The sequence below is a fragment of the Alligator mississippiensis genome, chromosome 4 (genome assembly GCF_030867095.1).
Source record: "Alligator mississippiensis isolate rAllMis1 chromosome 4, rAllMis1, whole genome shotgun sequence".
NCBI lineage: Eukaryota > Metazoa > Chordata > Crocodylia > Alligatoridae > Alligator > Alligator mississippiensis.
The window spans coordinates 89,176,860-89,194,442 of record NC_081827.1 but is presented as its reverse complement, the minus strand read 5'-3'; the positions used below and the strand labels follow the sequence as shown (position 1 = coordinate 89,194,442).

The window sequence follows — 17,583 nt, the reverse complement described above, 5'->3', positions numbered from 1 at the left end:
AGAGGTCTGCGGGGTGCACAAAACCCTGAGGCAGAACCCTGGCGGGGAAGACTTACTTCTGGAAAATGCGGCACAGGAGCCGGATCCGTGGCGGCAGCCACAGCTGCGGCTATAGCCGCACGAGCCACCATTACGGCGGTTTTTGAAACAGCTGTTCCCGGGGAGAGAAGCAGCTGGGCCAATCGCAGCAGCCAGCATGGCCACTGCGGGAAGGTTTAAAAACGCCAGCAGCACCCGCGGGGAGGGAGCGGGAGAAAGAGAGCGAGCAAGAGGGCAGCACACTGGCCGTTCTGACACTCCTGCTGGGGAGAGGCACAAGACAGGCTGTGCCATCTCGGCACGGGAGGCAGGGTATGCCTCCAATCCTCTGCTGGGGATCAGCAAGAGGAAAGCCCTGAGCTCCCAGCTAAGGGAGAGCAGGGAGAGACCTGTACGCCCTGTGGAGACAGGGAGCTAGGAGAGAGAAAGAAAGAGAGAGGGGCAGAAACCCCTGGAAGGCGTTGGGAAGGGGAAGGCAGCTCCACGAGCCTCCCTGTCCCAGAAGAACTCTACTTCTAAAAATAAAAAACAAAAAACAAAACAAAAAGAGAGAGAGAGAAAGGAAAAGTGGGACGGCAGGGCAAGCCGACAAGGAAGTGAGGACTACCATCCTACCAGCCCAGGACTGGTTGGTGAGTGGACGGGGTGTAGGGGTGGCGGAGCCCCATGGAACAATGCACTCGGTAACTGTGAGTGCACCTGTGTCGGGAAGGGACCCCTCCGAGAAGATCTCCACTAGGACCCTCCTCATAAGAGTGTATCAGCAAAGTCGTGGCAGGCAAGACGAGGGGGAGGGGACACCATACCGGCGTGTGACTACGTACATACAACCACTGTCATCACACTACCCCTTTTTATCGGGCAAACAACCTCTGATCTCCTATGGGGAGGACCTGTCCAGGCAAGGTCAGTCCTGTCCCAGAGGGCTCCAGATGTTCTTACTGAGCATGTACAGACTGGCACAATGGTGGGTTGCCTCATCTTTTGTTTCTTGAATGCTGATGGGTGGTTCCAAGGGCTGGGTCATTGGTCCAGGTATTGGTGTTGATGGTTTGGTCATTCAGAGGAAGCTATTTTTAAACCTGCTGCCATTGTCGCTCAAGAACCCTCATTCATCCCCATTCATTCAGGAACCAAGTTACATAGGAAGGTGTCGCAGAGCACTTAGGTGCCCTGCTCCTATAAAGAGTGGAAACTGCTAGGGAAAGAGCCCTGGCAGTGAGTGGGGAGCCCCAGCTGCTGGTTACCAGGGCAACCAGAGTGAGCTGGTGGCCCACACCTGTCAGAGATCAGCTGACCGGAAGGGGCAGGGCCTGGTTCACATATAAACCCCAGGCCTGAGGCCAGGATGGCAGTTCCTTGCCAGCAGCCAAGGGGGAAGGAGCTCTCCCAGAGCCGCCAAAGGAGAAAGGCCTGCCTGCAGGAGCAGCTCCTGATACTGTTGAGGGACAGAGTATTCCCCGGGATGGTTTTGAATGATGTTATAGCCAGGTGGCTTGGATTTATGTTATAGCCCAGGGGCTTGTGTTTTGTTTGCTGTTTAAAACCGGTGGTTTGGGTGAGGCTATTAGGGGAAGGAGGAGGCCTCATAAGGGACCCATGGCAGCATGGGGACCCCAGCACCAGAGAGAGCGCAGCTTTTGGGGTGCACTGACCCCGGCACTAGAGAGGGCGCAGCTTTTAGGGTGCACGAACCCCGCACTAGAGAAGGCGCAGCACTTTGTAGGGCTGTAGAGGGCCCAAGCACCAGTGAGGCACAGTGCAAGACAGGGCTGCGGAGAGCCTGAGCACCAGTGAAGGTGCAACATGAGACAGGGCTGCAGAGAGCCCAGGGAGGGCCAGGGAGCCAAATTTATAATAAGGCCCCAACCGAACAATGTCAGTTCCATCTGCGAGGCTTGGGCTGCATTGTAGGGGAGGAAAGGAGCCGCAGATAGTGTCCCCTGGCATTGGGGCAGAAAATGGGCAGCCTCCCGCTTAATTACCATCTATTAAATAATTAACAACAAGGCGTGGCAGAAGAGAAGGTGGGCAGTTGGCCCATAACAGGTGGGCAGGGCCACAAGTAGACAGACCCCAAAGAGGCGCTCCTGTCACAGAGGGATAGGTGTGAGTCATGGGTTACACAATCAGGCCTAGGGACAGGATCCTATGGCTGATGGGGTGCACCCAGAGAGTAGTGGTGGATGGGTTGTACTCAACCTGGCGAGATGTGAGCAGTGGGGCACCCCAGGGCTCGGTCCTCGGGCCCGCACTGTTTAACATCTTCATCAGCGACTTGGACGAGGGGGTGGAAAGCACGCTGTCCAAATTTGCTGATGACACTAAGATATGGGGCGAGGTGGACACACTTGAAGGGAGAGAGAGGCTGGAACTAGATTTAGACAGACTACAAAAGTGGGCAGATAAGAATAGGATGGGGTTCAATGTTGACAAATGCAGGGTGCTGCACCTTGGGAGAAGGAATCCACAGCATACATACAGGCTGGGAGTTCCCTTCTTGAAAGCACAGAGGCGGAAAGGGATCTTGAAGTCATTATTGACTCCAAGATGAACATAAGCCGCCAATGCCAGACCGCAGACAGCAAGGCCAGACATACCTTGTCATGCATCCAAAGGTGCATCTCAAGCCGGTCCAGAGAGGTGATACTCCCCCTTTATGCGACATTGGTCAGGTCACAGTTGGCGTACTGTGTCCAGTACTGGGCGCTGCACTTCAAAAGGGATGTGGCCAGCCTGGAGAGGGTTCAGAGGAGGGCCACCCGCTTGGTGAGAGGGCAGCAGGACAGGCCCTACAAGGAGAGACTGAAGGACCTGAACCTGTTCAGCTTCAGCAAGAGGAGGCTGAGGGGGGGGACCTGGTGGCTGCCTACAAACTCATCAGGGGAGATCAACAGCAAATAGGAAGACCCCTATTCTCCCCAGCACCACCTGGGGTGACAAGGAACAATGGTAATAAGCTGATGGAGAACAGGTTTAGGTTAGAGATCAGAAGGCAATATTTTACAGTTAGGGTGGCCAAAATCTGGAACCAACTTCCCAGGGAAGTGGTCCTCGCCCCTACGTGGGGAAATTCAAGAGGAGGTTGGATGATCACCTGTCTGGGTTCTTGTGAACCCAGCATTCATTCCTGCCTGTGGCAGGGGGTCAAGCTAGATGATCTGTTCAGGTCCCTCCTGACCCTAGCTACTATGAAACTATGAAACTGAGACTTGACAAACAAAATGGAAACTTGACATGACTTATGCTAACTTACTTATGATGTAGGCCTAAATCATATAGTACCAGTAAAACAGTAATATAGAACAGTAAAAATCAATATAAACATAATAATTATACAATATGAAGAAGGAAAACAAACAAAACAAATACAACTTGCTACCAAAATAAAATGCTGAAGCTTATCCTACATCTTTGCTCACTTATACTTATCTATAGGGAATAGAGAGGGAAAGAAACAGCCAGAAATGGTTGGGGAAGGGGAGGGAATGCATTTTAAAGAAAAAGAAGAAAAACTGGGGGTTTTACTACATCAGTGCCCTGCCCCTGCCCTTGCTCCTCACTCTCAACCCACGGCCCTGCCTGTGCCCCTCACTCCTGACCTGCAGCCCCTACCTGCCCCCACTAGCTCCCTCCCGGCAGCAGCTCCATCCCAGCACCAGGACATGAGACCATCCACTGCTTTGTGGCTCTGAGCCAGGGGTAGGCAAAATGCAGTCTGCAGGCCAGATGCAGCCCTCCAGGCCATTCTATCCGGCCTGTGGGGCCCCTAAAAAATTTAGAAAATGAATATTTATCTGCCTCTGGCTGCCTGTCATGCAGCCCTCGATGGGTTGCCAAAACTCCTTAAGTGGCCCTCTGCCCAAAATAATTGCCCACCCCTGGTCTGAGCAGCGTCAGCCCTTGCTGTTCTGCTCCCTGCACCTGCGCCCAGGCCCAGCAATCCCCATGCCGTTCTTGGGAAGCCTTTGACTGGGGCTCAGGGACTGGGCTGGGGAAGCCCCTTCCCTTCCAGGCCAGCCTCCCCCTGTACAAGCTGCTTTAGTGGGGCAGGGTGACTCTAAGCCTGGCTCTGGCAGCCTCTCCTACCCAGAATGCTCCCCATCCCTGGCCCCTATCTCTCTCGTGCTCTCCCTCACAGGCTCCTACTGCCACTTCCACCCCTCCCCCCAGCCCATCACACCCCACAAGTGGTTCCTAGGACCAGGACCACCCCCCCTGGCTGGGACCGCATGTCCCAGCACCAGTGTGGGCATGGAACTAGGCTGCAGTGAGGCAGTTGCCCCTGCAGCCATGGCTGCTGCTAGCAGGTCCCATCCCATTTGGCCAGCTGGGCATGCAGGATGTGAACTCTAGGGTGGGGGGAAAGGAGTGTGGGGGGTTGTGGAGGTAGGAGGGTTTTGTGGGTGGGTGTAGGGTTTGTGGGGGTATGGGGCTTGTGCAGGGGTTTGGGGAGTGGGGTTTGTGGATGGGTATGTGGGTGGGGGGTTTGTGGGGTTGGGTTTTGGGGGTGGATTGTGAAGGGGGATGTGGGGGGAGCGGATTTTGTCGATGGGGGGAACTGTGGGTCCCCTGTCCCGTCCACCCCCTGCATTGCATGCAGCCCTCCCCACCCCCCAGCAGCAGCACTAGCAGCAGCAGCTGTTGGGTGTTCAGAGCCCGCTGCTAGCAAACTCCGACCCATGGTGTGGCAGAACTCTGTCTGCCTGAGACCCAGCACTGCCTGTGCCAGATGGCGCGGGCCTGGCTTAGCCCAGCCTGGGGCTGTGCACCTTCAGGAGGAACCAAGCTGCTCTTGCTATCACCTGGGATTCCAACACTGCACACAGGGGCCGCACATTGAGCTGGGTCGGGCCTTTTAGATCAGGTTAAAGACTGGTACAGGAAATATTGACATTACATTGAACATTGCTTTCTTTCATTTCAGCAACTGTGTCTAGTTTCAGTCACTGTGGTTTAAGAAGGATACAATTCCAATGAAAATGTTCAGAGAAGGGAACCATTGTACTTTTCAAGAATTTAGGTCCAAGGAAGATTACAATTGAATGCGTATTCTGTGCCTATACATTTTATATAAGTATTTTCTGACAGACTGCAGAAGTTTAGTACTTTCTTCAGAATCCATTGTAGCATCTGGCCTGACTCTTCCTTTGTTTCAAGGAAGTGATGCAGCTACTCAGATTGGGTAGATCAGTGAAAGAAGTTGACTAGAATGAAACAAAGGGCAGTAGGTGGGGAAAAAACCCCAGCAAATACCATCAACACAACTTCCATCTAGCCAATCCAGCTTCCATATATAACGAAACGGGAATAAATTTTGGTCAAAGACATAAGGCCTTATGGCTTGACTGAGCCATACATGATAAACAGTGGGCTTTTAAAAAGGAAATGATCATTTGTGGCAAAATCAAAAAAAGATTACAAGTCACTAAATGTCAAGGGCAGAGTAGGTGTTGTACAAAGAGGACACAAGATTTGTTGCAGTGCTCCTCATGGGTTAAGATAAAATAACTTGCATTCAACTCCTCACAGGTACTGAAACATGGATTTAAAACTGCGTAAAGGATCAGTCAGTGGGTGTTGCTAGTAAATATCAGTGTATTGATTTTGCATTTAAAGTTGCTGTCTACCATGACAAACCAGAAGTCTGTTGGTTAAATTCTTCACCTGTGCTGCAGGGTAGGTTGGCATGATTTTAATTCCTTTCAGGGAGTGACCGCATTCTCTGCATAGTGTAGAACTACCCCAGCTGCACACAATATACCTCTGTCCTGCCTTCCACAGGTTTGTGTGACACAAGCAAGGGGAGTTGCCTTGGCTTTTGGTCATGGTTACGACAGAACCTTTTCATGCAAATAAGGAAACAATTAATTGCCAATCCCTGTCTCTCATCTCCACACACACACACACACACACACACACACACACACGCACACACCCCCCCAGGATCCGCAGAATTTCTGAAAGGTATAACGGGAGGGAGAATATTTGTAAAAATCCTTGCTGAACTACTGGCAGCATATTACTTGGAGTTTCATAACTAATGGTAAAGGTATTTGCACTTGGGGAAACAAATGCTTATGAAGTACGGGTTTCTTAAGTCTTTTAATTTTTTGCCTCAGTAATATAGCGGGAGGGGAAATACCCACACAAAACTCCACTGAGTCTAAAACCTAATGTTGATGATTTGTCATCTCTAAAAGGAAGAAAAGATTCAAAGATCAAGTCCATGTAGCAAAACTAGGATATGGATGATAAAGACCATAATTAATCAGCATTGTAAAGAATACATTACCAATTCTTAACCTGCCGTGTGACAATTCAGATGATTCCTCCTCAGCACCGTTTCATATCCCCCTGTACTTGTTTACAACATATAGCACTGCAGAATGCATCTGACCCCATCTGCTTATTTCAAAAGCAAAAATACCAGCATACCAGATACACATCATCCTAAATAGTACCCCTCCGACACACCTAGAAATGGAAACAAGAAAATGCAAAGCACACAAATGATTTATCACTGGTATAAAAAAACCCTACTAAACAAGATTTTAAATATTTAAGAGTGAAAGGTCATAGAGAGTTTACTAAGCCATTTTGCATGAGTACTCAAGCATTGAGGGAGTCTGGCTTACATGTAGCAAAAAAGGGCCTTTTTCTCTATAAATGTATGAGTCAAATTAGCTACCTGAATATATAATAGAGGCTAAGGTAAAACAACACATAGTCAGGGGCAGATCCAGGATTTAGCAAAGATGGGGGAGTGGGGTGCAGGAGCAGCAATCAGTGCTACCGGAGTGGCTAAACCTCCAGCACCCAGGAGCTTTCCACCTCCCCCCGGCCCCTCCCACCAGTGCAGGCAGACCACACTATGGGATACTTGAGGGACTTTTTAAAGTTCCCAAAGCAGATAAGAATCCCCCCTTCCCTGTCCCTCCCCCATCTGCCACTACTACTTTCCCCCTTGTCCTGGGGGCAGAAAGTTTCAGAGCCCCTTCTGCCTTTCCAGCAGGGCTCCATGAGGACTGGTCTCAAATGAGATAATGTCAGTGGCAGGGACAGTGGTGGTGGGTGGTGGTGGGTTTCCACCCTTCCACCCATTACCACTGCCACTGTCCCTAGCTGAGCCCAGGCCCCATGCAGCCCAGCTGGAAGGGCAGGAGTGGCTCTGAAACGTCCCCTGCCTGGGGGAAAGAGCAGCAGCAGGGCAGCAGCAGGTGTGGGAGCAGACGTGCATGGGGGGAGGGCGGGGATTCTCACCTGCTTGAGAACTTTAGAAAAGTCCCCAGAAGCTCCCTCAGGGTGATCCACTGGGAAAGAGGTGTACAGCTGCACCAGTGCACCCCCCTCTGGATCTGCCCCCACCTATAACAATAGCTAACACTAAGATTAAAAAATTTTAGCGGTGTGATTCTCCCTGAGGAAGAGAGAGATGTTTGTCCCCTGGAGCCTAGGGCTTCTAGCAAGTTGGCTGACTTACAAGATGGAGAAACCCAAGCATTCCCCCTCTTCTGGGCAACTCAGCATCCCAAGGAGCCATGATATCATTAGCTTACTCCCTGCTCCCCACAAGTGGAGGTGTAGGCATTAATAGTAAAAGAATGCTGCTCCTACCAAGTTTAACTAGCTGCCAAAGACATGTCGGCTCTTCTGGGTATCGTGTGCCACACACAACCAGTGTCTTGGCCTTAGCAAGCGCTTTCCAAACTTGCAGTCCCACCTATGCAGAGGGGTCAGGAGGTAAAGAACTTTTATTTACAAAATCTTACATATTTGTGAGCTTTAGGGACCTCAAGAATTAAGGAGCCAGTCTGAGCAGGTCCCCTAAACTGCTCTCCCTGCCCCATCCCTCCCTAAGTGAGGTAGGTGAGCAACATGTTTTATGAATCCAAGGGACCTTTGCTGTAAGATAAGCAACAAGCAACTCAGTACCATGTGGATCTAGGCAACCACATGTGTGCACAGCAGTTGAAAGAGGTCCCTTGGAGACTGTAATAGTAAGAATACTGACCCCAGAAGACTTGAGTACTGGAAATGTAGGCACTACATGTTTAGATAAGAGTTTAAGGAATCCCAGTGGCACCCAAATGTTGCACTTAGGTATCTAAATACTTCTTCTTGAGCCTACAACTGCCTTGGGCATGAGCATACAGTCCAGTTTACTCACCACTTAGTCTGGAGGAGTCTGGGTCATGCACAAACTCTTAGTACACCATGTCCTCCCACCACAGGTTTGTATCCTACATTACATGCTGACTGAAAAGATTCCTCTATGCTCTTCAAACATTCCTGGAGTCTTTACAGAGATGTTATAGAGATTAAATATGCTTAGCTCACCCCCGCTTTACACACCAATCATCCTTGTTTGCTACTACAGTCAAGAAAATAATAGTGTCAGAACTTAAGGTAGCACAAAGATCTCTCTTCGGACCATTACAGAGAAAGAAAACTCAAGGCAAATCACTGCCCATAGGCATCCTGCCAAGTAGGTGGGTCACTGCAAGGGCAAACTACCCCCTCTCAAAAACTGACTAGTAACAAAAGTCCAGTAGTCACTCTTTATATATAATCCATAGATCTCATTGGTTCGGTACTGGGATCTTTCATAGTTCATAGTACCCTTTCTATATTATCATTTATCTTTTTTGGAAGTGATAGATTTTGGAGATTTTTATATATAAAAAAGTTTATATATATATACAAATACAGAGACAGACAGAGAGAGTTATAGAGAGAGAGAGAGACAGTTCTATATATATATATATATATATATATATATATATAGTCATAGTTTTATAGTTATAGTTATACTAGCAAATTGCCCATCAATAATGATAGGCGGGCATGGGCCCCATGTCTGCCCCACCCACCGCTGCTCCTCATCTAGGCCCACACCTCCTTTCCCCACAACACTGCATTGGGCCCAGGGCCCCCAGGGCTGCTCCCCCTGTCTCCACTGCCTGGGGTCCAGGCCTACTCCACCCACTGCCACTTCCAAGGAGCAGGTTGGGGGGGGGTGGGTTTGAGGCCAGTGGTGCTCCATCACCACCACCTCCAGGGAGCAGGGCCGGGGGGGGGGGACGCGAGGCCAGCACCTCTGACGTTGCTCCCCCCACTCTGTCCCTGCCATCATGGTGGCTCTCCGGTCACCACCTCCTGTCCCAAATGCTCTTGGAGCACTCTGATTGGTTGTTTCAGACAACCAATCAGAGTGTGAATAAAGCGTTATGGACAGTCAGACTATGTTTTTTATATATATAGTTATATATGTATATAACTGTATAAATATATAACTATATAGATATATAGTTATATATTCTATATATATAAATTCTCTATATATGAAGGGCTTAGTCTGTCTATCTGTCTGTCCGTAATGCTCTTCATCAAGTGCACATGCACCCCCAGGAGGGTGGGCGGTGATTGGCTGTGTGGGCCTGGATGGGCATGGGGCAGGGGGAGGCAAAGGTGGGGTGATGGTGGTGGCTGTTGTTGGGGCTGGGCAGCGGGGAGGGAAGGGGGGGAGTGGAAAGGGAAGGGGAGAGGAGGGGGGGGTCATGGTGGCAGCACCCCCCCCAGCTGCCTGGCCCTGCAGGGGTGATGCACAGGGGGTGCACATGCACCCCCTTAGTGTGGCGATGCACCCCCAACCAAAAGGTGCCACCGACACTGTCAGCGGCACCTGTGGGTGGTCGCTGCTCACCACTTACCCTGCTTGCCACTGCCATGCTCCCACCACTGTGCTGCTGCTGCCGTGCCCCCTCGGCTGCCAGGGGCACAAGTCGTTCATGCAGCCCCAGCAACAGCTGGCAGGGAGAGGGAGGCAGAGGGGAGGGAGGGAGGCTGTGCGGGCCTGGGTGGGCATGGGGCAGGGGGAGGTGAAGGCGGGGGGTCACAGTGGCAGCTGTTGTTGGGGCTGGCTGTTGTTGGGGCCGGGCAGTGGAAAAGGAGGGGAGCAGGGAGGGGAGGAGAGGGGAGGTGGCGTAAGTCCTGCTGCAATGTGGAGGCGGGTGGGTGGAGGGAGCCCCCACACTGGAGGTTCGAGGAGGAGGTGGCGGTGGTGGAGGGAATCTTTACATGGCTGGCCCCAAAAGGGTGAGCAGGGGCGGAGGCATGTAAACAGTCCCTGAAATCCTTCATTCTTGATAGGCAATTGCCTAGTATATACATATAGGTTTTTATATATATATACATTCTAATTTTATAAAAGCCTATGTCTGTCTGTCTGTCCGTATTTATTCGTGCTCAGATTGGCTGATGGAAACAGCCAATCAGAGTGCTCCAAGTGCAGGGGACCGCCACCATGATTCCAAAGCCACGCCGGGGACTAGACAGAGGGTGGGGGAGCCAAGGCTTTGGCTCCCCCACCCTGCTCCCTGCAAAAAGCAGAACAGCAGCAGCATGGGGCGTTAGGTGGCAGCACTCCACCCTAGCCCCCTCCCTTCCACCCCCGTTATAACTATATATATATATATATAGTTATATAGTTATATAGTTATATAGCATCAAGCAAAAGCTTTTCTTCACGCACCTTAAACCACATTTAAAGCCCGCATGCCCGTTACAATAAACACACCTGGTGACCTGTGCTCCCATATACCCGTCTGCAGTCCTTCCCCTAACCCAACTGCAGTCTCTTCGTCCTTGCCCCAATTTTGAGGTTTACATTCTCAGTTCATTCACTGTCATTGTCAATGTTGCTTCCACTGTTGCTAACCCTGCTGCTGTCATCATCACTTTCTCCAGGTCCAGTTGTGTCACTGTCCTCTTCATTATCCCTGTCCACTCCCCCTCTGGGGGTGGATCTTTGAACAGCGTGTGTCAAGTGTTCCTTTGCCAGGTGGAGTTGGATGCAGCTTCTCCGTCCTCTCCCACCCATTTCCAGTAATAAGACTGAAGTTCAAACAGAAACATTTTAACGCAGTCTGTTTCCTCGAGTTCCATGTGTCTGTAGCCCAGAAGTTATACTCTGCTGTTGTTTTCCTTACCAATTTAGGACATAATCCTCAGGTGAGGGAATATGAATGCTGCTTTGGCTGTAGACATTTGACATGTTGGGGTGAGGACAGTACAAGTAACTCATGTTTGAGAGATCAACCCGTAGTTTGCGGTGACTTGCAGCCTGCTCACTGCATCCCCATTTTTAATGTGTTCTGGTGCTGAAAACACGACACACAAACTGTTCCCAGAATTGTGCAGCCCAGTATGATTCAGAGGAATTAAGGGAATGTCTTGCTGCAAAGCATCATGGTCCTTCTCATTCTGATAAGTGACCCTCTTATCCTCTTGACTAAGCCAAGCTAAATAGATGTTCATCAGTACAACAAGCCTATTCTGTCTAGGCACGAGCAAAGATGGATGGTGCCCTCCTGAGAGGCAGTAGCAAGGGTAAGCTTATTAGACAGATCAGCATAGTTGCATGGAGCAGTGTGAGGATTGCATGGGAAGCCACAAATGGGTGGTCTTACAGTTTAGGGGATACAAACCAAGATTGGAAAATTGACATTTTCCAGAACCAAGCTTCCAAGGGAACTTTTAATTCCCTTCAAATTTAGCTTACCTGACAGGACACTTGGCCAGCTTCTGGGCCTGTGTCCATAGTGCCCAGTTCCAACTTGGACAAAATCCATCACAAAAACAATTTGCATCATCCCTGGCACTGTTATTGCTAGTGAAAGATGTTTTTAAAAGAGAAGAAGGGTCAAGAAAGGACCTGCACATTACAGAGTCTCATTCAGTCTGAGCATAGTAGCGTATCAGCACCAGCAGTTGTAAAACACTCCTTTGGAATATGAATCCCATATGTATGTACGTGTGGTGGTGGGGAGCAATGAAATTAATAAGTGGGCTGGAACACAGGTTGGTTTGCTAAGATTTGTAAGACGAAAATAGATGTGCAGAAACTAAAGCTAGAAGAAAGTAAAAGAAGCTAAAAAAACAAACTAAAACTAAAAGAAAGCCTACTAAAAGAAACTAAAAAGACTAAAAGAAACTAAAGGAAAGCCTTAAAGGAAACTTTAAGGTAAACTTGACATTTTAAGAATCGGGCTCAGGTGATCAAAGGTATTTAGACAACTATCTGTGTCCTTGCACATCTTCAGCATGCAGCAGCATCCCCAAAACTACCACTCAAGTGCCCCATATCCCTGTGGGCACCTAAATTTGGTGCCTACATTTCTATGCTAGGCAGCTACACTTCTGTCAGTGGGCATGTAGAGTGATGCTTCAGCACCAACACCACCCCACAGTTCAGAGCCCCAATTCAAACCTTAACTTCAGGGGCCCTGAAATAAGATTCTCACCTACCTCACCAGGAAGGTCTGTTTGCACCCATGTTTGCATCCTTCACCCCCAGAGGGATCTAGTGTTTCAACTACTGACATGGGATGTGAGAGACCCAGGTTCAAGTACCTGCCTGAAACAGAAAGAGAGAGAGAGAGAGAGATACCAATACTCTGACACTGTAGTTACAGCACTCAAATGGCTGTAGGAGACTGAAACATAAGCCCATGCTCTAGCAAATATTTAATCATTTATAGAAAGCTAAGCAGCTCCAAGGGAGAGATGGAGAGATACTATGTGGAATAATGTGCTGCTGGTCTGGTACTTCCCTGGGATGTAGCAGCTGTATGAGTACTTGCTCTAAATCAGACATGCTTTCTCTCTCAACTCTCAGGTGACTGCTCCAACCAGTAGGTTACTGAGTAGGTCTCCCTCTCCGGCTCCCTCCCCACCTCTCTCATTTTAGGCAGACTGGGGGAATTAGGCCCCTTTAGCTGCAGGAAAGGTTCATGGCTCAGGATCCCAAGGGGAGGAGCTATGTGCCTAGCCAGACAGTTGCTTAAGTGTCTATGCCCAACTCCCTTTTATTTCACTCCGCATCTCTTCATTGTTTCTATACCTTGCAGCTACCTTGAAGCAAGTGGAGTTGTGTCAACAGGCCCCCCTGGTGGAGAAGCAATGAATGCCAGCAGAATTGGAGCTTCCTGCTGACAAAACTACAGTTTCCTCAGTATCTAGTGAAGCACGTAAACCTCCACCAGCAAAACTTTGCCTTCCTGAGCCACCTACCTGCCCCCCTGCTTTGGGTATGGAGCTGGGATGTGTAACCAGAGCAGAGGAGTTCACTAGATGGAAGGCCTCTAAAAGCCAGGGACTGCGATGCCTAAGTGTCTTGGACGATCTGGGCTTATGCGCCTATATGAGAATGACCCTGTACCATGGAGCTCTAGCAGAACATCATCAAGGAAAGTGCTTTGGGAAGGAGACCCCTTTAGTGTTGTGCCTGGGAAATGAGGGGAGATGCAGAGACCTCTCTCTGTCTCTCTCAGGAGTTCTAAGGACTGTGGGATGGAAGAAGGTAAGATGCTGGAGCAGAAGCAGTCTCATAGGCTTTTTTTTAAGTAAAATGTTTTCTGTTCCAAACCAGATCAGCTAAATCAATTCCAAATCTGTGAGTCATTCAAGAACCATATGTGGCCCTACTACCAGCAAATGTCCCCCACCCCCACCTGGGGTTTCAGATGTTTCCAAATCCTTTGATAGGCATCCTATGTGCAGGCCCAGGCCTGGAGGCTTGGGCTTCGGATGTCTCTGGGTTTCTCTTGCCCTCAGCCATCTCAGTCTCATAGGCCTTGGAGACCAGGCACCCCCCAGTTCCTGAGAAGAAGGAATGTTAGGGCTGACTCCGTTTCCTACTTTGTTGGCATATTTCTAGTTATGGTAAATTGGCACATATATATTTTGCCAGCAGCTCCTGTTGGTTTGAGGTTCCTGCAGGGGAAAGGACAAATTGAATTGTTTTTTAAACAGGTTTAAAATAGGGGGTCTGGATTCTTAGCCCATCGCCTGGATTCATTTTTCTGACTCCTTTGTTTGTGTTTGCCTTTCTCAGCACTGCCCTCCTCCCTGCTCTCTGCCCTTCCCTCCTGCTTTTGTATTCAAATTTTTCTGTCCTTATACAAAGCTTTGGACATCTCCTTTCACAGCATCTAAGGAAGTGAGCTCCAGCCCTTGAAAGCTTGTCTTTGTATGTATGCATGTATGTATGTATGTATCTAGGCACATGAAAGATAACATGGAGCCCACAAGCCTCTGCTGTTGTTTGATAATGCAGAAGAGATTTCCCTAACTTAAACATCAATGAGAGCAAAGTCAGGGTAGTTTTATACCCTGTAGACCAGGGGCAGGCAATAATTTCCACTGAAGGGCCACTTAATGAGTTTTGGTGAGCTGTCAAAGGCTGCAGTGACAAGTGCCCCACCCCCTGGTTGCCATTTTGGAACTGGAAGTCCCACCCCCTAACCCCTGACCTTTGCCGTCGGAGGTCCTTCCCCTTGCCTCCAGAAATACTTCTTTTGGGAAGGGGGTTGGCCATCTTGGAAACAGAAAAAAAAACCCAGGAAAAAAACCAAATTATATACTAAAAATCAAACATTGACAATAATATTTTAATTTTATTTTTTAAATATTTTTGTCCTGATTTGTGTGTGTTTGCATGCCATATATAGAAGTGAATGCATAATATCTCAAAATGAAGTCTTACTCTTGTATATTGCAGGCAGGGGTGTGGAGGGGTGGGGGGAATATGGGGAAGTGGGTTTGTGAGGGGCTGTGGGTGTGTTTGTATGGATGTGTATGTGGGGTGTGAGGGAGGGTGTGGGGGTTTGTGTGGATGTGGGTGGGTGGGTATGGGGTGTGTGTAAGAAGTTGTGTTTTTGTTGATGTGTGGGTGTGCGTGGTTATGGGGTTTGTGGGGGTGTGTAGAGGGGGAGGGTGGCTGGGGTGTGTGTGGTGGGATGTGTGCACGTAGCAGTGAGCAGGGCTCCCCCCAGAGGCATGTGGGTGTGTATGTGGGGACGGGTGGGGGGTTTATGGCAAGGTGGGCAGGAGGGTGTGGGTGGGTATGGAGTTTGTGGGGTGTATGATTGTGTGAGGGGGAGGGTGTGGTTGTGGGGTTAGTTAGGAGAGTTTTGGGTATGGTGGGGTATGCATGGAAGCTCCCTCATGTGCACCCCTCTGAGCCAGTCAGCATCCATCTCCGCCTCACAACAGCCTGGAGCCCACACACCCTGCAGTGTGTCCCCACCACCGCCAACAGCACGCAGCCCCTGCCCCACCCCAGCCCGCCCTACACCTGCACCAGACTCACCTCCGCAGGAGTGGATCAGCTGGAATACACACGCACAGCCCTGACCCAGCCCACCCATGGTGCATCCTGCTGTCCCCTGGGCATGCAACAAGACTGGGGCAGCTCCACAGCTGGACTGCCTTTCTAGGCAGCCCAGGCAGCAGCAGTTCCTTCCGGGTGCTGCCACTGCTGGCCCTAACCCCACAGTACCAGTGGGGACCTGCACACCGCCCCAACCCGGACCACCCCACACCTGCTCTGAGCAGTGGCAGTAGGTGAGCAAAAACTGTTGCTTGGCATGGGGAGAAAAGCAGCCCGTCCCCCCTCCCCCTCACTGCTGCTGGTCACTTCCACCCAGAGCCTGCACTGGGCTGCCCTGTGGCTGGTCTGCATTGTCACTGCTGCCCTGCTGGGCAGCCCAGAGGCACTAATGACAGCGGCGGAGACAAATACAGTGCTAATGAATGCAGTGAAAACTAGTGAAAGCACTGGAATGGTGATGGGTGCGGAGTGCAAATTTTGCAGGACTGGCCCCTCCTACTCTGTGAAACCTGTGGCTGCAGGGGGCTCTGCAGCTATGGGGCCCCCTGCATCCAGCCGCTCACCATTGCCCTGCCACTGATGCCAGCTTCTTTGGCCACTTGCCACGCCCCCCCCATGCCACTGCTGCTTGCTGCCAGCTTCTTCAGCCACTCACCCTCACCCCCACCCTCCCCACTGCTGCTGCCTTCTTTGCAGCAGGGGGCCCCAAAACTATTTATTGCAGGGAGCCCCAAAAAATTGTGGGCCAGCCCTGGAACTTTGTAATGGAACTAAAATACTTCAGCTGTTAAAGTGTGTTTTGTTCTGTCAAGTGAACCACAGTGGTCACCTGACAGGTTGTTAGAGGTACAGTTATATATATATGTTTTTTGCAAAAAAAAAAAAAGCATGTGTCTGTGTGTATGAGAACATGTATGTGTATATATAGGTACACACACACATTTATATATATATATATATATATATATATATATATATGCATACACACTTCCTATATATACTTTTCATATATTTTATTAAAGTATATAAAGGTAGTTTTGTACCTTATAGACTAACCAAAATGTGCCTGTGTTTGTATAGAGTCCTCTGTGTGTGTACACATTTATCTCTCTCACTCTCTCTCTATAGCTATCTATCTCTATATTTATCTAGAGAGAGAGAGAGAGAGCGAGCGAGCTATGTAAATGATACAGGGGTGTAGGTTGTAGCCGTGTTGGTCTAAGGACATAGGCAGACAAGGTTGTTTGGGTGAATCTGATATCTTTTATTAGACCAACTTAAATAGTTGGGGGAAAAAATTTAGCAAGTTTTCGGATTTCAAAACCCTTCAACGGGCTGAGGCAGTCTCTGCAGCTGCTGTGTGCTCTTCCTATTCATTCCATCCAAGAAGAGCACACACCAACTGCAGACTTCCTCAGCCGGATGAAGGGTTTTTAAACCCGAAAGCTTGCAAAAAAATTTTTTTTCCAAGTACTTAAGTTGGTCTAATAAAAGATATCAGATTTACCCAAAAAACCTTGTCTGCCTATATAAATGTTATGTGTATACAGACACACACACACACACACACACACACACACACTTTGGTTAGTCTAAGATACAAAACTACCCTGCCTTTTCATATATTTTATGAAAGTACATGAATATATCTGTATATACAACAATACAGGTTGTAGCCGTGTTGGCGGATTTACCCAAAGAACATTGTCTTTCGTGTTAGGATGTTTCGTATTTCAGGGGAGGATGCTGATAGAGGGGATCCCTTGGGCAAAAAATTTCTCCCGTGCGGAAAGTACACAAATTCGGCCGAAGCAAAGAGAGGAGCTCCCAATATGTTTAAATTTGCTTCATCTCCAAGCTACCACCACTATCACCTCCCCAGCAAACTCGCGCTGATCCCACACTATTTTTGCTAACCAGATCAGGGTGGTCGGGCAGATCGCTGCTCCCGGGCATCCCGCGAAGTAGGCGGGTCACCCTAAGGACGACCTGTGCCCGCACAAAAATTCCTCTCACATTAGCAGTGAGAACCCGGGCGTCACCCCGGGTCGTTATTTTCCTTACTCATAAGTTTAAGGCATACACCTACGCTTGCGCGGCGGGGTGGCGGCGCTCGGCGGGTTACCCCAAGGTCACGGTGAGAGCGGGGGCCTACCTTGTAAATTAGTTTCTGTTTAGTTTCATGCCACTCATCCCGTACCGACAGTCGAACCCGCGGTCTCCCGCAGCACTCGCAGTTTTCGGGCAGGAATATGTGCAAACGCGGTGCTTCGTTATGCAAATATAGCCCTGCGTGGCCGCGGGGCATTCTGGGAGCTTCCACGCTCCCGGGCAGGGCCGCGTGACGCGTGCCGTGGTCGCTACCGGGG

The 17,583-nt window shown here is 49.7% G+C and overlaps 1 protein-coding gene and 1 non-coding gene across 3 annotated transcripts in view; both read right to left on the bottom strand.

The window, feature by feature from the left end:
* The window catches only part of LOC109281509 (heat shock 70 kDa protein 12B), a 60,288-nt gene extending 42,715 nt beyond the window's left edge, over positions 1-17,573 (bottom strand). Inside the window, exons 1-2 of one of the 2 annotated variants that reach the window (XM_019480819.1) lie at positions 17,370-17,521; positions 12,349-12,457 (exon numbers count right to left, since the gene is read on the bottom strand). In XM_019480819.1, the coding sequence (XP_019336364.1) occupies positions 12,349-12,384 (36 nt within the window). In that variant the 5' untranslated portion in view covers positions 12,385-12,457; positions 17,370-17,521. Of the gene's footprint in view, positions 1-12,348; positions 12,458-17,369 lie in introns of both variants that reach the window. The other variant, XM_059726229.1, reaches the window with a different exon arrangement.
* On the bottom strand, positions 17,146-17,295 carry LOC132250474 (U12 minor spliceosomal RNA). Its single transcript, XR_009462200.1, has one exon. It is a non-coding gene; the product is annotated as a U12 minor spliceosomal RNA (small nuclear RNA).
* Positions 17,574-17,583: the final 10 nt, after the last annotated feature.